The sequence below is a fragment of the Camelina sativa genome, chromosome 13 (genome assembly GCF_030686135.1).
Source record: "Camelina sativa cultivar CO46 ecotype springtype chromosome 13, ASM3068613v1".
Lineage (NCBI taxonomy): Eukaryota > Viridiplantae > Streptophyta > Magnoliopsida > Brassicales > Brassicaceae > Camelina > Camelina sativa.
Genome location: NC_141892.1, coordinates 7,556,930 through 7,576,779, shown reverse-complemented (window position 1 = coordinate 7,576,779; position 19,850 = coordinate 7,556,930). Strand labels below are relative to the sequence as shown.

The following is a 19,850-nucleotide window of genomic DNA, read 5'->3' as shown; positions in this document are numbered from 1 at the left end:
TCATATAGTTTAAAAACATAACATCAAGTAATTTCGTGGGTGAGGTCGTGAGGATACATTAAGACAACATGCATGTCGACAACTAAATGATAATACATTGACGGGAGATCGAATATGTCGTAAGTCTCCGGACCATAAAAATAACATTTGCAAAAGGACACAACAAAACAAGAACATATTAAAAACTCAATATTCGTAATTAATACACGAAGTTGGCTGATTCAAGTCCAACAAAAACCATTAAAAAACAAAAGTACCAATCAAAAACTCATTAAAGACAGATCCTTCTCAGCTAACTTCATTTTATCTTCCTTCTCATCTCATCTCCCTTATAGAGACTCATTCATCGCATCTTAAAGGGACACAAGAAGATTAATGGGTGGGATGTGTATGTCTTCGTGTTGTGGTGGTGGTGGTGACGATGATAGTTCCAGTCTATTAACACATCTCGTCATAATTGTTGTCATCTGTCTCTCTGTCATGGCTGTCTGCACCTCCAACGAACGCCGTACAGCCGTTCGTGTCGTCAGGTGCCGTTGACCAACGTTATATCAGATCACATCTCTACAAAAAAGATTTCTTTGGATTCTCTTTTTATTATGTATGTGTTGGTTCTTGATTAGTGATGAATTATGGTATATGGTCTTTGTCATCTTTTTTTCCATACCAAATATATGGATTAGAATGATAAAACACATAATATCCACCGAAATTTCACCATGTAACAAAGTATCGGGTGAAAACAAAATAACGTAAATTATATGGGGCTGTTTTGTAAATTATTTTATATGTGTTTGAGGATGAAGAAGAAGATGATACAATGGCCTCACACTTCGTCTCTTGAGAAAAAAAATTTCCCTTCGTTTTCTCGCACTTTCCTTCTCATTTTCTCGATCATCGAAACAGAATGTCACTTTGTTCTTCCTTCAACGTATTCGCTTCATACTCACCAAAACCAGAAACCATCTTCAAAAATTCCAACTTCGTTTCACAATTTCAGGTAAAGTCGTCTCCTTTAGCTTCAACATTCCAAATTCATGGATCCTCAACGAACCTTAAGTTTAGTAGAGCAAGACTCACACCAATTTCATCTCTAGTAGACTCGGGAATTTCAGAAAGCGCTACATCGTCATCCTTCAGGAACAAAACCCCTAAGGATGTAAACGTTTTAGTGGTTGGTTCAACTGGGTACATAGGTAGATTCGTAGTGAAAGAACTGATAAATAGAGGGTTCAATGTGATTGCTGTTGCGAGAGAGAAGAGTGGGATTAGAGGAAAGAACGACAAGGAAGAGACTTTGAAGCAGTTACAAGGCGCCAATGTGTGTTTCTCAGATGTTACTGATTTAGATGTTTTGGAGAAATCTGTTGAGAATCTTGGTTTTGGTGTTGATGTTGTTGTGTCCTGTCTCGCTAGTCGTAATGGAGGGATTAAAGATTCTTGGAAGATTGATTACGAAGCTACCAAGAACAGTCTCTTAGCTGGTAAGAAGTTTGGTGCTAAGCATTTCGTTTTGCTTTCTGCGATTTGTGTGCAGAAGCCTTTATTGGAGTTTCAGAGAGCTAAACTGAAGTTCGAAGCCGAGTTGATGGATTTAGCTGAGAATAAAGACTCGAGCTTTACTTACAGCATTGTGAGACCAACGGCTTTTTTCAAGAGTTTAGGTGGTCAAGTTGAGATTGTGAAAGATGGGAAACCTTATGTGATGTTCGGAGATGGTAAGCTATGCGCTTGTAAACCGATCAGCGAACAGGATTTAGCATCGTTTATATCAGATTGCGTGTTGGAAGAGAACAAGATCAATCAGGTTTTGCCAATTGGTGGACCAGGGAAGGCGTTAACACCTCTGGAGCAAGGAGAGATTCTGTTTAAGATTCTTGGCAGAGAGCCTAAGTTCTTGAAAGTACCTATCGAGATTATGGACTTTGTGATTGGTGTTCTTGATTCTATCGCAAAGATATTTCCTTCGGTTGGAGAGGCTGCTGAGTTTGGCAAGATTGGGAGGTATTACGCCGCAGAGAGTATGTTGATTCTTGATCCAGAGACGGGAGAATATAGCGAGGAGAAGACACCGAGTTACGGGAAAGACACGCTTGAAGATTTCTTTGAGAAAGTGATCAGAGAAGGAATGGCGGGTCAAGAACTCGGCGAACAGTTCTTCTAGTCGGAATTTATAATGCAAAGTGAGTTTGGCTGTGTAGTTTGTAACTGATGAAGTTATATATAAAACCTGTGAATTTGAGAGATTCGTTGATTCAACAACATTAGAAAACAAACATTGTTGATAGATCTTTAGCAGAGAGAAGTAAAGATTGTGACATATCTAAGTTAAGCTTGTTTGTGATGAAGCTGGTTTTAGATAGCTGAATTAGCCACCCTGACCCGTTATCAGATTGTATCATTCAAAATGAATTTGCAAAACCTTACATTTCAACAAATACATGAAAACATATCATCCAGGTGATTTTTCCTGGATTAAGAATATATATAGAGTATATTATACATAATCCTCGATTTCAAACCCCCCAAACACAAATGGTAAAATATGACAATACAAGAGAACAACAAATCCAATCATGAAGAAGACAAATGTGTGTTTTGCTTTTGTGATCAATAACCATATTGATCTTCAATCTTTTTTTGTTTTTCCTGTTATAACCGATCATCAACTTTGCCCCAGTTTTTTGCAACAAAAAGTTCTTGCTTGCTTTCTGATGGGCAATACATGAAAGATATTTGGTTTGTCATTGAGGAAGAACAGGAGGCGCAATCGCTCGTGTATTGTAAGATCGACAATGCCCACATTTCTGTCCAATTATGTGGAAGTACACTTCTGTTGTGTCATTACAGTCGTTGCATAGTATCCAAACCTGTGATTCCCGCATAATCTTGTTAGAAAGTATTCAACTTTGATGTCAAAGGAAGTATCTTTAACGTCTTTAGTTAGATACCGCTCAAGTGACAGAGATAGAAACTTGTTTACCTTCTTGTCGCGGTAGTCCGAAGGCATAGCAGTAGCTTCAATCTAAGGAAACCAATAAAACAATTCGATATATAATTTAGCAATTGATTTTTAAGATTTAACATACTTTAAAGATTCAGCAATGGATATAATAAACTAACCTCTTCATCCAGTCTCTGCCATGTTTTTGACATATCAATCACTGACCTCGAGCAAATCGGACAACAAAACCTAGTCAAAATTCACACAACATTCAAAATCATCAGTACTTTATAATTGAAACAGAGTCATAAATAACTACAAGAAAAGGGAAATTTACTTGTCACGCTTGAGCATCTCATGGTAGCATTCTTGGTGCATTGTGTGTCCGCATTTCATCACATTTGTGTCCTTGAGAGAGTCAAAAAGGTACTGCATTTCATCCACACATAATTAGCTAAAACTGCGAGATATGTTTTCCTGAAAATCTCACTTTTTCTTGATAGAGCTATGCCATAATACACATACCTCGTAACAAATGGGACAGTGATGTCGCATTGAATTCTCAACGCAGCGATGGTTGTTGCGCAGACCAATCGCATAACAGGATCCTAAAAGCAATTAATGGATAACTATACAAGTTAAGGCCCGCATGATTGTATTAGACTGAAACTGAACAAGAGAAAACTTTGTTGCTTTTTATAGTTTACCACACTTCTTGCAATGGAAGAAGTTCTCACGCCCACCAACTCTGCATCACGCACAAAACAATCATCACACAACTTCAAACGAAACAACCATTAAGAAGATATCTAATTCCACAGTCATAACAATGTATGGAGAAAGATTCTCACCTGCAAATTCCACAGTCATCACAGTGGAACTGTCCCTTTTCAGTCTGAAACAAGACAATTAGAAGAAATATTCAGAATCAAACAACGAGAAGGAAGAGATTCAAAAAGATGTAAAAATCGAAGTTCTTTACATCATCATCATAGAATTTGCAGATATCGCAAAAATATTCTCCCATGTTGACACCACAATTCGAACAAACTTGAGCTGCCTGAAGAATACAATGAAACAAACTCAATTTCCACAACATTGAAAATAGTGAGTGAGTGATCAAAGTAATATAAACTACAGTGATGGGAATTACCGGCTGCTCTGTATCGCAAACAGAGCAAATCACCTGAAAACAAAGCCATAGTATGCAACAGATTAGAAAAAAGGGTAAGATCACATAATTCTATATAAAGGGTAATGATCAATCCTACTTGTTTAACGTCTTGGCGAACAAGATCGTGACGGTCGTAGATATTACGCAATGTGCTCTGCACACAAATTAAGAAAGGGAACGTTTTTAATATTAGTCAGGTTTTAAGGGTTGGAACATAGCGGGAAAGGTAACTTGAGACTGTAATTAAGATAAGGAATAAAGATTATACAGTGCTCTCGTTGTGACAATGGCGACAATCGAAGACTTCGTTGCAACATGGAGCTCTGATTTGGCATCTCCTCCTGTAATGGTGACACCTAATAATAACACACATGGAACAGAAACAGATCTATATGGATCAGAAACGATTGAACGGATTGAAAAATTTGTGGATCGAGATATAGATCTATCTATGAAACCGATTGTGTTTATATGAATCAGATGCTACAAAACACATGAAGACCCCATGAATTAGGTGTGGAAAAAGGAAGAAACTTTGTGAGTCAAATCTTAAAAAGTTCTTGGAATCTAAAAGATCACACAGAAGAAGAGACACATCCCACAAAGATATAAACACTGATCTGTTGAAACGAGATACGACCCACAAAGGCACAACAACCCAAGAAAACAACACTGATCTGTAAAAGCAGAGGATAAAGATTACAAGAAACAGAGTAAAAAGAGAAAAACAGAGGATTCTTTTTGTTTACCCGAAGCCCATTTTGCCAAAATGAAGTCGATCATTGGGTGAAGCTTCCATTAGAACGGGAGGAGAAAAGCCAAAAGAGAGAGAGAGAGAGAGAGAGAGAGAGAGAGAGATGGAGAAAGAGAGAAAAAAAGAAAAGGTAAACTCTCTCTATAAAAATAATACTCCCCTGTCTATAAATAATATATATATATATATATATGTGTTGGAGAGAAGTGGATTTGGATTGGGATTGAATGGGCTTTTTGAATGAAGCTGAGAGAGTTTTATCGGAATCGCAAGGCCAGAAAATGAAAACAGAGAGACCCCACGTCTCCCTTTGTTTTTTTTATAGATATAGGATAAGCAACAAAAATTCTTCGATCTTCTTCTTCTTCTTCTTCTAGTTGCAGAGACGAAGAAAGAAACAAAAACAAAAAAAAAGCAAAGAAAGACAGAAAAGTTTCGATCTTTTTGATTTATTGTATCCTTTCTCTCTCTCTCTCTCTCTCTCTCTCTTCTTGTGAATGTTGTTAGCTTAGGAGTTCGTGAGATTTTGTTGCTTTAAAGAAATGAGAGAATAATTAAGGAGAGAGAGACAAGAGAGAGAGAGACAGAGAGAGAGGTGTGGTGATGAAGATGGGGATGATGACATGGATACACAACCGTTAACAGAGAGCGCCGATTTATTGACCAATCACAATTCTAGATCGTTTATCTGCTTTACATTTATTTCTATTTATTTCCCAATACAGTACTCTGCTTTCTTAAATACATAATTTATTTATTTTTTTTTGTAGTAAGTTGTAAAATTAGTAAAACGTTAATAAATGACCTATTGGTTTACCAATTGGATTGAAAGAACTAATTTATAGTACTTTCTCACGCTCCCGTATTGCTTTGCTGTATTTTCTTTACTTTTCCTCCGAAATATTTCTTCAGGTTTCTCGAACATAGTACTATATCACTAGTATTATAAAAAGGCTAAATACATTTTTATCGAATAAATATGGGCTAACAAAACAATACTAATATTTTGCAATAAGGTATTTTGTGTTGCCCAAAAAAAAAGGTTGTAACATTTATACAGTATATTATAGGCTTATAGCTATAAACACTAAAATTACTTAAATTGTACCTAGCTACAACAAAATAAAAGATGATGTCAAAACTGAATGAAAGTGCCAAAGTGGTGAGATGGTCGCTACTCGCTACTAGTGGTTAATTGAGTTAAAACAAATGCTAAATCGTTATATTAAACATATGTTCCTATAAATGATAAAACAATCATAGCCTAAATCAAAAGTGTTCGTTGCTTGAGTCAGTTACATTGACCCCACCAAGCCAATGGACCACGTGATGGTACCACGAACCTATCATTACTCCACCTCTTTGTTAGTACCACGAACCTATTATTACATTTTTATGATTGATTATTCAAACAAAAGAAAATTAAAAATTTCCATATATAGCATTACTCCACCTCTTTGTTAGTGGGGCAATAATCCCCAAAGGTTCTTCCTGATGAATTTTGCCAAAATGAAGTCGATCATTGGGTGAAGAAGCTTCCATGAGCTAGATCGAAAAAGGTAATTTTTTTTTTACTAATCTTTTGTTAGGTGCAAGTGCAACAAGATTACAAATACTGGTTAGTTTTCAATTTACTATAAAAAAAGCGACTTAAAAATAAAGTGGGTGTTGGAGAATGTTTAGTCAAAGGCTACAAAAAAATATATTCGTTTCGTTTCGTGTACATCTAATACATGCAGGCCACTTGACATTCGGATCCCTTTCAATACTTTCAAGATCGTCTTGGAAAATGCTTTTATTTTATAAGCCATTTTTATCAACCATTTCAGTCATTAAGTAAATTAGCGGAAGTATGAATGATAATAAGAACATTCATCTCATTAAGTGGTGAATATATCATTCACATATTTACATAGTCAAATCCAATATGATTATGGATTTAAACATTGTGTTTTTACATATTATCAACCTACGACTTATTTACAAAGTCTTGATTTATTATACACTCTCTTTCACGACAACAAAGAATCAGATAACACTTCTTCATCCACATCTGGATCTCCGAATCTCCTTTTCAACCAAGCATTCTTGTTCAAGGCTCGATTTCAACCAACTCCTATAGACTTGAGATTCTGGTTTTTGATGGACTTTTTGTTTCAATTACCTCCATGGAAGGAACTGTCCGCGACAGGAATATATTACCCTTTGAATCTTTCCTCCTGTAACTCTCCATCTCACGGCCCACCACTATGTTGCATTGTCTCCAAGTCTCACCCATCAACTCCACTCCAAAGTAGGTTAAATGGTCGGATATGCTAGTTCCCATTACCGATCTGAAACAACAAGAGCCAATCATTATACCCGATTCTTCTAAAAATTATCTGGTCTCCAATTGAAAACAGGAGACATATAAGACGTGTTGTAACAGTTCCTGACGAATAGTAGATGGCTCAGGTGAAACGGGGTAGTAAATAAATGATCCTATGTTTTTATAAATGGGTTCGTTCTTGCAAGTGTAGGTGTAGTGTAGATAGGAATTATATCAGTAAGTTGTGTTTAAGAGGAATCAAGTAGAAACCCAAAAGAGAGTTAGTTACCTGCTGCATGTAGGATCTTCACCGGTGTTGTCACAAACTTTCTCCACACCAAAAAGAACTATATTCAATATACTGAGGTCTGCCACCCACACCTGCAATCCAAAAGATACATTGCCAAATGTTGCATAAAAAAACCTAAAACCAGTTACTGTGATAAACATAAATATAGGAAAAGATGTTACCTCTGTTGGGAAGTGGTGGTAAGTTTTCTGAGGGAAAAGATGATAGTAAGGAGGCAGGTGAGGAACTATATCATGGTCATGTATGATTCGGAAGGTATTAGGCACAAGCAAACTGTAATAAGATGCAAAAGCAGCATTCCCAACACGAGGTTGCCCAAATGTCATAACCTGTACGTTTTCTTCTCCTTCATTTACCTGCGATTTACATCCCAATGGATATCATTAACAACTTTAAAGGACAAAATATAAGATTTTTTTTAAAAAACTAGTTCAATGTAAGGGTGTTTACAACTAGGTCTAGCGCACAAAAGGAAGCCATGGCTCCTCCCATTGAATGACCAGTCACCATGATGTTGAGGCTCGCCCCATAGGATTTCTTCGCTCGTTTTACTGCTTCCAAAACCGCAGGCCGTACAGTTGTATTGTGATAAGCACTATAAAAGCCATGGTGCACCTGCCAATGTAGATAACTATTATTCCACATTCCAACCGTATTACTACTACATGATCAACTCAATGCAAATACTTATCGTTAAAGCATATACCATTGCATCTGGCATATCAGGGTAATTTAGATCGAGCTGTTTCCAGAACAAGTCTGAGACCCAATTTTGTATGCTGCAAAAGTTTTTTGGATGATCAAGCATCAAACAAGTTTAGGCAAAGGTGTAGCTTTAAGATTACATGACGAGAGTAATACCTGTGTTCTTGAGTTCCCCGAAATGCAATGATGATAGCATTCAGATCCTTAGCCACCCCAACATATGCCTGTTGTTACAAGTTACAATGTACTGATATTACTAATTGTTCAACAAAAGTTATCATGTCCAGATGTAGCTTATAATATCAGAGCATACCTGTAAGCAGTGCTCGACGTCAACTATTATCTCTATAACCTCGAAACCCTGCACCATCCTTATAAACGTTAGAATACCCAAATGGAGCTCTTAGCTTTATGCATATTGTGGCTTCAAACAGTGATCTGCTTTATACCTTTGTCAAACCATTGCATCTTTCGCATGTCCAAGTGAAGAGTTCTGACAAATCAGACATATATACCTGCATATATACACATATAAAAAAATCTCGATTCATCCATTTGGCGCAGTTTATCAGCATATGAGGACAAGTGTTGCACAACTAGCAATCTCTTCCTATACTTGCAGAATAGTAAAGGATAAATGGAATGCATCCGATCGTAATTTCTCCATAAACTTACCGCTGAAGTATACTCAACAAGTGTTATGGCAAGCGTATGGTTGTAAACAGGTCGACCATCATCGCTTTTTAACTTGAGTACTGCAATTAGATTAAAAAAAAAAAAAAATCTCCATAAATTCAATCTTAATTCATCTGTAGCCTCACAGTTACATAAAATTGGCCCTTTATGAATTATCACTCTCACATTCTACAGTATCCAAAGTATATATATTTTTATTTATTTTTATTTTTGCCAATACAAAGAAGTTTCAAAGCTTGATTAGGCTCATATAGACTGGTATGGAGTCCCCACAAAGGAGACAAAACAGAGAATCATAAGAGAAGTTGCATTATGTATTACCTCTACTACCAGATGAAAAGGAAAGAAGACAAGCAAAAATTGCCAGCAAGAACAACCATCTCTTTTGTTGTCCCATGTTCTGCAATAAACACATCCACATAAGGTAAAAATTGAGCTAAAAACACACAAAGCAGGATTCGGAAACTAATTAGCCATAATTAAGTATATTCACCTTATAAAAACAGAGACAAAACCCAAACTAACGAGGATTAGGACAAAATCCGAAACAGATTTTAGCAACCAAAAGTCCCAACAAAAAAAAAACAAAGGAACCAACGACGCAATTGAACTTCTTTCACCACGGTTTTGGAAATTTCCGACGATGATCGGAGATTTTCCCCGGCTGAAAATTAAACGGCGATGACTTTAAATATTATGTACAAAGATTGGGAATCGCAGAAGAAGAAATAGAAACAACCGTAATTAAAAGTATACGAATATTCTGTTTTTTTTTTTTTTTAACTTCCACTTTCATCCTTTATACGCAAAGGTGCATGAGACAAGCGTGTGGGGCTATTTCTGGAATTTTTATTATGTAGCTAGCGTGTGGCGCAGCTGCTAGTGCTGAGGTGTCAGTTACGTGATTCGCCAACCTAATGGATAAGGGCGGTTATCCGAGAGAACGATAAGTTTTAGAGGTTGACACATTTTGACTTTTTAAAGCCCATGGGCCATTAAAGCCTGTTAGTGAAACCCAAAAGTCCAAAGGCGGGAGTTTACGAAACGCTGTTTCTCAAGTGGCGGGAGAGTCACTATTACGTCAATACCACGTGGCATATCTTAGCCGTAGATTTGATCACTTAAAATCAACGGTTTAAAATCGAAAGCTCCCGTCGTTTCAGACGTCGGCTCTGTTGATTTGATTCTATAATTTTACTTTTATTTATATATTTTTTCAACTAAGCGAAGCATTAAAATTGAGGAACCCTCGATTTCGAATCTCAGAGACCAAATTCAGGATTCGTAGAGGAGGCGACAATGGCGAGGGCTTCGAAGCGTGAGGTTTCTTCAGACGAGGCTTACTCTTCAGAGGAGGAAGAGCAAGTTAACAATCAGCTCAATGTGGAAGATGATGATGAGGAGCTAGAGGCCGTCGCTCGCTCTGCGGGTTCTGACGACGAGGAAGAGGTTGCTCCTGGAGAAGAACCAGCCTCTGACGACGAAGTTGTCCCTGTCGAAGATGACGCCGACGAGGTAGGTCTTCGTTTTCTCTTTTCCCCTATCTTGGATTTTCACATTCGCATGTCGGGGATTTCTGTATTTGGAATGTAATCTGACTACGATTAGGGTTTCCTCTGAGCGTGTAATGGATGGTTTTTTTTTTTTTTTTTTTTTTTTGAGTCTTGTATTCGATTTTTTTAGCTTACTGGGTGTCTATTAAGTTCGAGTTTATTATGGTGTTTACATTGCCCTGTGTTTGTTTCGTCGCTGGATATCTAGTATTAGTTCGAGTCACAGGGTTTCGATTCTCTTTGACTGACACAATGCTGCGTGGTTGCTCATTAGGATAGTACATTTATGTGACTCGTGAGTGTATATTTGGTCACTCTTTTTATAATGTGATGATTATATGTAGGACGAAGAAGATGGGGAAAAAGCTGAAATCAGCAAACGGGAGAAGGCCAGACTTAAAGAGATGCAGAAGATGAAGAAGCAAAAAATTCAGCAAATTTTAGACGCCCAAAATGCTTCCATTGATGCAGATATGGTAAGTTAGTAAATAATGGAGCTTGTTCGTTTGTTTCTAGAGGTATTGAAATAACTCGATCTTTCCATGTATTTAGAACAATAAAGGCAAGGGGAGATTGAAGTACCTTCTGCAGCAAACTGAGTTATTTGCACATTTTGCTAAAAGTGACCCACCTCCGTCCCAGAAGAAGGGGAAAGGAAGGTGTGTTGGGTGCCAACTGATCTGAATCTAATTTGTGGATTTTCATTTTAAGTTTCATGAAATATGATGAGCATATAGTCCAAATGCTTAATATATTGGGTTCCACGTTATTTTCAGGGGTCGTCATTCTTCCAAACTAACTGAAGAAGAGGAAGATGAAGAGTGTTTAAAAGAAGAAGAGGGTGGTATAGGTGGATCTGGAGGCACACGGTTGCTCACACAGCCCGCTTGTAAGTATCTTTATTCTGCTCCCTTTATCTAGAAATGGCGTATGTCCTCAGTTGTGACCTCACAATTTTTAGGTAGTACTGCTTAGTGCTTAGATTCTCTAGAATTTTGGAGATCTGATCTTGATACTCTTCATATTGCAGGTATTCAGGGGAAGATGAGAGATTACCAGCTAGCTGGTTTAAACTGGCTCATTCGGTTGTACGAGAATGGCATAAATGGGATTCTTGCAGATGAAATGGTAAACCACTACTTATCCAAGCATAATTATAAGGTCTTTCAGCTCTCTATATAATCTCATGCTTATCTTTATCATTCATTTTTTTCCATGGTCTAGGGTCTGGGGAAGACGCTTCAAACAATTTCTTTGTTAGCTTACCTGCATGAGTACAGGGGAATTAGTGGCCCTCATATGGTGGTTGCTCCAAAATCAACCCTTGGTAACTGGATGAATGAAATTCGCCGATTTTGTTCTGTCCTGCGTGCTGTGAAATTCCTCGGTAATCCTGAGGAAAGGGTAAGTCATAATAGCTGGATCATTTGTATGGTTGCACCTATATGTACCTAGCAGAATTCTGAGACCTATGTTAAATAATGCAGAGACATATTCGCGAAGAATTGCTAGTTGCGGGAAAATTTGATATTTGTGTGACAAGCTTTGAGATGGCTATCAAAGAGAAGACAACATTGCGCCGTTTCAGCTGGCGTTATATAATCATTGATGAAGCACATCGAATCAAGAATGAGAATTCACTTCTTTCAAAAACCATGAGACTTTTTAGCACTAATTATCGGCTTCTTATCACGGGAACCCCCCTTCAGGTATTTGTCCAATCTTTTGATCTATAATTGTATTTATCTTTAAATTTTCTGTCGATTGTTTCTGACTATGTTTTTTGAAACTACTTTTCTTGCATTAGTCTGTTTGAACATCATGTTTTTCTTAGATACTTATCATTTTCTGTACTTGATTTGCTTGAGATGGTCCTGTTACCGTTTAATATATCTCATTTATTTTTCTAATACAGAATAATCTCCATGAATTGTGGGCCCTTCTCAATTTTCTTCTCCCTGAGGTATTTAGTTCAGCAGAAACTTTTGATGAATGGTTTCAAATATCTGGTGAAAACGACCAGCAAGAAGTTGTTCAACAACTACACAAGGTATGTACTCTCATTTATTAAGGTTACTCTTTAATTTCTTAATTTCTTATGCTAATCATTTATCTCATCTTTTCTAGGTTCTACGACCATTTCTTCTTCGAAGGTTAAAATCAGATGTAGAGAAAGGCCTTCCTCCAAAAAAGGAGACAATTCTTAAAGTTGGTATGTCTCAAATGCAAAAACAGTACTACAAGGCTTTACTGCAGAAGGATCTTGAAGTGGTTAATGGTGGTGGAGAACGCAAACGTCTGTTGAACATAGCAATGCAATTGCGCAAATGCTGCAACCACCCTTATCTCTTCCAAGGTGCAGAGCCTGGGCCCCCCTATACCACAGGAGATCACCTTGTAACAAATGCAGGTAATTTTTACATTCCAAGTAGATCCTTCAGATCTAAATGACCAATTGTCTTAGTTATTTTCTTTTACATTTTCTTGTTTCTAGGTAAGATGGTTCTCTTAGATAAATTGCTGCCTAAGTTGAAGGATCGTGATTCAAGGGTTCTGATATTTTCTCAGGTATTAATGCAAACAAACAATGATATTTCTATGTTTTCCTTTTTTTTCTGAGTGCTGTTCGTCTTATTTCCTTGTGCTTATTATTCTAACAATATGCTCATCTATATCAGATGACAAGACTATTGGATATTCTTGAGGATTATCTAATGTATCGTGGTTACCAGTACTGCCGTATTGATGGAAATACTGGTGGTGATGATCGAGATGCTTCCATAGAAGCCTACAACAAGCCAGGAAGTGAGAAATTTGTTTTCTTGTTATCCACTAGAGCTGGAGGGCTTGGTATCAATCTTGCTACTGCAGATGTTGTGATTCTTTATGATAGTGACTGGTAAGTCTCTTTTTGCGTCCGTTGTAATTTATGAGTTTTTTCTTTATGCCTAATGAGATGGTTTTGCTTGATTCTGGCAGGAACCCTCAAGTTGACTTGCAAGCTCAAGATCGTGCACATAGGATTGGCCAAAAAAAAGAAGTTCAAGTATTCCGGTTCTGCACCGAGGTTACACTTGACCCATTTGGATGAAGTATAATACATTGAGAACGTGAACTAATTATGCATTGTTTAATACAGAATGCAATTGAGGCTAAAGTCATCGAGAGAGCATACAAGAAGTTGGCACTTGATGCTCTGGTTATTCAGCAAGGGCGATTGGCAGAACAGAAAAGTAAGTGCTTTTGTATCGAGGTTATAAAAATGCATTGTTTTGTCACTTATTTATTTATTTACTTTTGTTACTTTTCAGCTGTTAATAAGGATGAGTTACTTCAAATGGTGAGATATGGTGCTGAAATGGTGTTTAGTTCGAAAGATAGCACTATTACGGATGAGGATATTGATAGAATCATTGCCAAAGGAGAAGAGGCAACAGCTGAACTTGATGCCAAGATGAAGAAGTTCACTGAAGATGCAATACAGTTTAAAATGGATGACAGTAAGCGCGGCGTTTATCCCTTTTTCATGTTTTTGATGGTAACTCTGCTGCATGAGTAATGCTACAATGGGATGTTCCGAATAATCTATTTTTTGGTGTATGTTGCAGGCGCTGACTTTTATGATTTTGACGATGACAATAAGGTACTCTTTGTTAACTGAATGGTTTAAGGGTTAAAGCATACTGTGGTAATTCTCTTCACCTTTTCCAATATTTTTTTGCTGAATTCTTTTCTGATTTTGTTTGGTAGGATGAAAACAAGCTGGATTTTAAGAAGATTGTGAGTGAGAATTGGAATGATCCACCAAAAAGAGAGAGAAAGCGCAAGTAAATGTTCCTTCTACTTTTCTCATTATGTGGTCTATTTTCTTCCTAAACAAAATCTAACTTTAACAATTTACTTTTATTTACCCACCCTTCAGCTACTCTGAAACTGAATACTTCAAGCAAACACTGAGACAAGGTGCTCCAGCTAAACCTAAAGAGCCTAGAATCCCACGTATGCCCCAATTGTAAGTACATCAATTATATATGCTAGCAGTTAGCCCTTCTGTCTTGATGGTATTTTTATCCTTACAATCTAATTTCTTTTCCATCCTGCAGGCATGATTTCCAGTTCTTTAACATTCAGCGATTGACCGAGCTGTATGAAAAGGAAGTGCGATACCTTATGGTGGGAATAAATTTATCAACTTATTATGTAATGTGTGCAATGTTTGTCTCTGATTAGTTCTAAAGCAACTTGTCTCCCTTTGGTTTCAGCAAACACATCAGAAAACTCAGACGAAAGACACAATTGAAGTCGATGAACCTGAAGGTTTTTCTCAGTCTGTGCCCTCCTTTCTTCCATTATTTACTGAACCTATTACTTAATAACCAATATTTTCTTAGAAGTTGGAGATCCCTTAACTGCTGAAGAAGTGGAAGAAAAGGAACTATTGCTGGAAGAGGTAAGCGAAAATATTTGACCTTACTGTGGGTTGACATTTGTTTTGATGGGTTTTTTGTAACTGAATCGAGTTATAACATTTTAGGGTTTCTCAACATGGAGCAGAAGAGACTTCAATACCTTCATTAGGGCATGTGAGAAGTATGGCCGGAAATACATAAAAAGCATTGCCTCTGAGATGGAAGGGAAAACAGAGGAAGAGGTTGAACGATATGCTCAAGTTTTCCAAGAACGATATAAGGAGCTGAATGGTAAGTAACTCTAGATTTATAAATAAGTTTATGAATGTTTGCAGTACATCAAGGTATGGATGGATATTTTACCATACAACAATATAATGCTTATCAATCTTTGCATCTTGTTGTATGTTGTTAAATTTGTAGATTATGATAGAATCATCAAGAATATTGAGAGGGGAGAAGCAAGAATCTCTAGGAAAGATGAAATCATGAAAGCTATTGGGAAGAAATTGGATCGCTACAGAAACCCGTGGCTGGAACTGAAGATTCAGTATGGTCAGAACAAAGGGAAACTGTACAATGAAGAGTGCGACCGTTTCATGGTCAGACATTTCTTTATCAAACTTTTGGGTTGAGATTTCACTGATATTGATTCATTCTAAATATGGTCTTGACCTGAGAAACCTGTGATTACCAGATATGCATGGTCCATAAACTTGGGTATGGAAACTGGGATGAGCTGAAGGCGGCGTTTCGGACATCCCCTGTGTTCAGGTTTGACTGGTTTGTAAAATCCCGCACAAGTCAGGAACTTGCTAGGAGATGTGACACACTGATCCGGTTGATTGAGAAAGAGAACCAAGAATATGATGAGAGGGAGAGGCAAGCCCGCAAAGAAAAGAAGCTTGCAAAGGTAAGGCTGGAAGGAACATCTGAAGTTCAGTTACAGACTTTAGTGCTCAGTTAGTGGATAGAAAGTGTGGAATTGTTTTCTCATGATCTGTTCTATAATTTGTTTCAGAGTGCAACGCCATCAAAGCGAGCATCGGGTAGGCAAGCAAATGAGAGCCCTTCATCCCTTCTAAAGAAACGAAAGCAGCTGTCAATGGATGATTATGTTACCTCGGTATGCAGAATTAATTTCCAAACACACAGATTACTCATCTTGCTGCTTATGTGTACCAAACCAGACCACTTCTAACTCTAAAACCTTCATGTCTCTGCAGGGAAAGCGTAGGAGATAAGAAGACCTGGGTTGGATCCATAACTAATCATAAAAATGTATGATCGCAAAATGGAGAATTAGTGAGAGAAGCTTTTCTAGTGACGTAGCTGTTCAAATATTATGTACTGTTTCCTGCATTATTTCCGACTTTTCTTATTTCTACTACATGTATTTTCTACTTTTATTTTTGTAGAATTACGTAACATATTCCTAGTCAGTAGTTATAGTCTGCTCTTCTGGTCGGATTCGAACAAAACATGTCTCTTCTCAAACAAAACTTCCCGAAAAATGGCGATGAGACGACAGATTTTTTTTTTTTTTAATCTCCTTTTCTCTTTCTGATAGACACCGAATCCATACATGTGAGGGACGCTACAAACAGTACAGAAAAAATTATAAAATCGACTTAATTCTCCCTCCCATATTACTTACATATACAACCCATTAAGAAAAGAAATAGAAACCCCCAAGAACATCACATTAAAAAAGAAGCTTTTCTTCTTCGCCTCCTAATTGCCCAATCTCTCTCTATTCATCAGTCTTTCTCAAACTCTTCCTTGATATATGTTCTTGAGCTTCAACCACAATATTGAAGGAAGAGTCTCTCTCGACTCAGACATTCAAATCCGACAACTGACCGACCTGACCCGACAAATGTTCATAATGACCCCAAAGCCTCTCTCTCTCTCTCCATTTGCCTCTTGGAACAAAGACAAAAGCTCTCTCCCTTTCATACAGTTTTTTTCCCCTTTTCCCGTTTTAGTCATTCGTACTATCAAAGCTGCCTGGTCCATTGGTAGCCCTCTTCCTCTCCCTCCAATTCTCTCCCCACACCTTTGCTTCCGCTACAGCCCTCTCTCTATCTAAATCTCGGTTCCTGGGAGTCCCTCTCGATGTCCTCCCAACACTCGCTGGGCTCCCTCTCTGTGACTCTGGCCCTTCCAAATCGCTTAACCCCCATTTTCTCCCTGACCCGCCTCCTGTCTCGCTCCCTCCCTCTGATCCCGCATTGACTTCCCTCACCATGTCTCTTCTTCTGTAATCAGGAGAGTTCTTGTGAGTCGATGGAGACCCTAACCGACTCCGAGTCTCTGCAGGGCTATCCAAGCTACTCCCATCTCCCAAGCTCCTCCGATCATCCCTCGTCCTGATAAATGGCGGCCCGCCACTGCTTCTACTGTTTTGACCGCTTGGCGCGTTTGGGTCAAACGTTTGGGAAGCTAAGTAAGTTAGAGCCGTCACCACGTCGCCAATCAGCGGTCTAGTCGCTGCTTGTTCCTGTAAACACATTGCTGCAACTGCAAGTGCTTGATATAGACCACGCATTGGATACCGCCCTTGCAGCGATGGATCTGCCATCTTTGGGAACTTTCTACGATCTTTGAACAACGGCCTAGCCTGTGTGACCAAGCAAACGCCAACAAAGAGTTCAAGTCAGAGGTCTCAAACGTTGACTATCATATGAGAGTGCAAAAAAGTAAAGATTTTTTAACATACCCATGCAACAAGGTTGTGCTCTCCGGGTGCTCGAGCATTATCAATGGCTTTTCGACCAGTGATGAGCTCGAGAAACACAACCCCAAAGCTATAAACATCCGATTTCAATGTGAGTTGTCCAGTCATGGCATATTCCGGTGCACAATAACCATATGTACCCATCACACGAGTTGACACGTGTGTTTTATCTCCCACGGGACCTAACTTAGCTAACCCGAAATCAGATAACTTTGGGTGATAGCCATCACCGAGAAGAATGTTGGATGATTTCAAATCTCTGTAGATGACAGGTGGGTTCGCCTTATCGTGCAAATACTCTAGTCCCTTTGCTGCTCCTGCCGCTATTGTCATTCTAGTGTTCCAGTCTAGAGGCTCTTTATCCGGAGGAAGATCTGAAAAACCAAAGTTGTCATAATTACATGGACTGTGTAAAACTATTACAAGCTAAATTTTTCCATTTGTTTACCATCAATGGCCTCTGAAAGAAAAGCTATAGACTATCCCAACATATCAAATACAATAACAAAGCATCCTATTATAATTTACAATACGGTAGACCATGTCATGGTTTCTGTGTATGGTAGTTTCAATAAAAATGCTAATGTTTCTTACCGTGTAGATGATCCTCCAATGACCCTAGTGGCATATACTCATAGACAAGAAGACGCTGGTCACCATCAGCGCAATAACCAATCAAATTGACAAGATTGGGATGATGCAGAAGGCTTAGCATAAGAACCTCTACAAGAAACTCTCTGTTTCCTTGTAGACCGTTTCGATCAAGCTGTTTAACAGCTACTATCTGAAAAAACATAAAATCCAATTAGTAGACGAGTTTATCATCATGAAAATTTTAACATAGGATATGATTCTGTTAGTTGATTCACGAACTTCACCTGTCCTGTGGTCTCTAGACGACCCTTGTAAACACGTCCGAAACCTCCTTCTCCAAGAAGACATTCCGGTCGGAAGTTTTTAGTTGCGGCAGCTAACTCTCGGAAAGTAAACGTTTGTGCAGCGATATGAGCGGTTGGCCCTTCTTTTGGAGCAGTTAACTCCTTCTTTTGTTCAAGAACTCGTCGAGACTTTGATTTATCTACAAAGTAAATGAATTGTTAGTACCTCTTCCACATTCAAATTTCAATGTACAGGAAAATAGATTCACCGGTCTTCATTTCTACAATTGTTAAACTAGTGATGTCAACAACAAGCACAGACATCCTTATCACTAATAACTCTTTATTTCAGAAACCCTGGAGCTACCATAATTATGATTCATTGTTAGTTGAATAGAATTGAGTAATCTAGTTTGGCATCTCCTAATTGCATTCCATAAACAGAGAACTCAACATAAGCTGGACACAAGACAAGAATTTGGAGCTAAATTGTATCGTAAAAGCAGAATCAAACATCCCAAAACGCATCAGATCTCAGGAATTTAAAAGTCGAGAAACTCCATAGCCAGAAACTCAGAAAGTATCAACATTTATATCCAAATCATTAGTAAAGGTACAAACTTTATGAGAACCCAGAAACTCAAATCGATCTAAGACACGAAAACTCAAACAGATCCCAAAAGAAAAAAAAAGAACAAAAAAAAAAGTCACCTAAGCTGACATGGTGAGACTGAGTAACTGAGCCGTCTTTAGCTGAAACTTCCTTCTTAACCGAATCTTTGGAAGCAGCGTCTTTAGCCGAAGATCCAAAGCAGGGCAAACACCCACTCATCTCCGAAAGCTAAGTCTTTCGGAGAAATTGAAAAATTCAAAAAAAAAAAAACACAAGATACCCCTACCGACAGAACCAATCAACCGGAGAATCCCAACATAAGCTCAACACATCTCGAGATTTTTTTTTTTTTTTTTTATTACAGTAACCAGAAACAAGAAACTAGAGAACTAAAGACACAAAAAGCCTCAGCCTTTTTTCAATGCATCTCTCTCTCTCTCTCTCTCACTAAAGATCTTTGGAGAGAGATCGAGACCAGCGGGCAGATCAACAAATCGAGGAAACTCTTTTTTTTTTTTTTGGTTGATGTGGGTGCTACGCGAGAGAGAAGAGAAGGGAAGGTAAAGAAAAAAAAAAAAAAAAAGATATGAAATTTTTATTAAAATAAATGTCAAAGCAAAAATCTTCTCTTTTTTTTTAAAACAGAAAAAAAAAAAAAAAAAAGGCAAAGATAAAAATTAAGGGTATCATTATCCGTTTAAATGTGAGATTAATGACAACGTAATCTCTTTTGCCCTATCATGTTTTTTACACACATGTACAACAA

General features: G+C 37.9%; 5 protein-coding genes and 1 pseudogene across 8 annotated transcripts; 3 read left to right on the top strand and 3 right to left on the bottom strand.

Moving 5' to 3' along the window:
* The first annotated feature begins 306 nt into the window (after window positions 1-306).
* LOC147929286 (divinyl chlorophyllide a 8-vinyl-reductase, chloroplastic pseudogene) lies at window positions 307-2,276 on the top strand (annotated as a pseudogene). The gene has a single exon (XR_015577509.1). The product of XR_015577509.1 is annotated as a divinyl chlorophyllide a 8-vinyl-reductase, chloroplastic pseudogene (transcript).
* LOC104735928 (uncharacterized) lies at window positions 376-2,276 on the top strand. Its single transcript, XM_010455817.3, has one exon. It carries the CDS (start codon window positions 376-378, stop codon window positions 538-540), a length of 165 nt encoding a protein of 54 aa, XP_010454119.2. The 3' UTR covers window positions 541-2,276.
* A 136-nt stretch (window positions 2,277-2,412) lies between these two features.
* Window positions 2,413-5,501, bottom strand: LOC104735927 (E3 ubiquitin-protein ligase MIEL1). Of its 2 annotated transcripts, XM_010455816.3 has the most exons (12): window positions 4,868-5,501; window positions 4,387-4,474; window positions 4,216-4,272; window positions 4,098-4,130; window positions 3,927-4,004; window positions 3,796-3,839; window positions 3,652-3,692; window positions 3,470-3,552; window positions 3,282-3,373; window positions 3,124-3,193; window positions 2,984-3,025; window positions 2,413-2,870 (listed from the first exon to the last, which is right to left on the bottom strand). In XM_010455816.3, the coding sequence occupies exons 1-12, from the start codon at window positions 4,915-4,917 to the stop codon at window positions 2,745-2,747; spliced, it is 804 nt and encodes a 267-aa protein (XP_010454118.1). In that variant the 5' UTR covers window positions 4,918-5,501; the 3' UTR covers window positions 2,413-2,744. The 2 variants fall into 2 exon arrangements, with proteins under 2 accessions (XP_010454118.1, XP_087336487.1); XM_087480361.1 differs by having other exon boundaries at window positions 3,927-4,130.
* A 1,228-nt stretch (window positions 5,502-6,729) lies between these two features.
* LOC104735926 (lipase) lies at window positions 6,730-9,708 on the bottom strand. Its single transcript, XM_010455814.3, has 11 exons — window positions 9,385-9,708; window positions 9,213-9,291; window positions 8,871-8,950; window positions 8,645-8,710; window positions 8,509-8,556; window positions 8,352-8,419; window positions 8,197-8,269; window positions 7,941-8,105; window positions 7,652-7,846; window positions 7,470-7,561; window positions 6,730-7,205 (listed from the first exon to the last, which is right to left on the bottom strand). Exons 2-11 carry the CDS (start codon window positions 9,286-9,288, stop codon window positions 6,989-6,991), a joined length of 1,080 nt encoding a protein of 359 aa, XP_010454116.1. The 5' UTR covers window positions 9,289-9,291; window positions 9,385-9,708; the 3' UTR covers window positions 6,730-6,988.
* A 290-nt stretch (window positions 9,709-9,998) lies between these two features.
* On the top strand, window positions 9,999-16,334 carry LOC104735925 (ISWI chromatin-remodeling complex ATPase CHR17). 2 transcript variants are annotated; one of them, XM_010455813.3, is made up of 25 exons: window positions 9,999-10,406; window positions 10,789-10,920; window positions 10,997-11,103; window positions 11,221-11,333; window positions 11,475-11,572; window positions 11,669-11,848; window positions 11,932-12,153; window positions 12,360-12,494; window positions 12,572-12,854; window positions 12,939-13,012; window positions 13,123-13,343; window positions 13,424-13,511; window positions 13,584-13,677; window positions 13,756-13,944; window positions 14,053-14,087; window positions 14,195-14,271; window positions 14,367-14,456; window positions 14,548-14,617; window positions 14,707-14,761; window positions 14,839-14,894; window positions 14,979-15,144; window positions 15,277-15,455; window positions 15,551-15,766; window positions 15,875-15,979; window positions 16,080-16,334. In XM_010455813.3, the coding sequence occupies exons 1-25, from the start codon at window positions 10,191-10,193 to the stop codon at window positions 16,095-16,097; spliced, it is 3,219 nt and encodes a 1,072-aa protein (XP_010454115.2). In that variant the 5' UTR covers window positions 9,999-10,190; the 3' UTR covers window positions 16,098-16,334. The 2 variants fall into 2 exon arrangements, with proteins under 2 accessions (XP_010454115.2, XP_010454114.2); XM_010455812.3 differs by having other exon boundaries at window positions 14,836-14,894.
* Window positions 16,335-16,460: 126 nt separating this feature from the next.
* LOC104735924 (serine/threonine-protein kinase PBL27) lies at window positions 16,461-19,801 on the bottom strand. The gene is made up of 5 exons (XM_087480359.1): window positions 19,183-19,801; window positions 18,472-18,671; window positions 18,188-18,377; window positions 17,576-17,967; window positions 16,461-17,476 (listed from the first exon to the last, which is right to left on the bottom strand). The coding sequence occupies exons 1-5, from the start codon at window positions 19,301-19,303 to the stop codon at window positions 16,838-16,840; spliced, it is 1,542 nt and encodes a 513-aa protein (XP_087336485.1). The 5' UTR covers window positions 19,304-19,801; the 3' UTR covers window positions 16,461-16,837.
* Window positions 19,802-19,850: the final 49 nt, after the last annotated feature.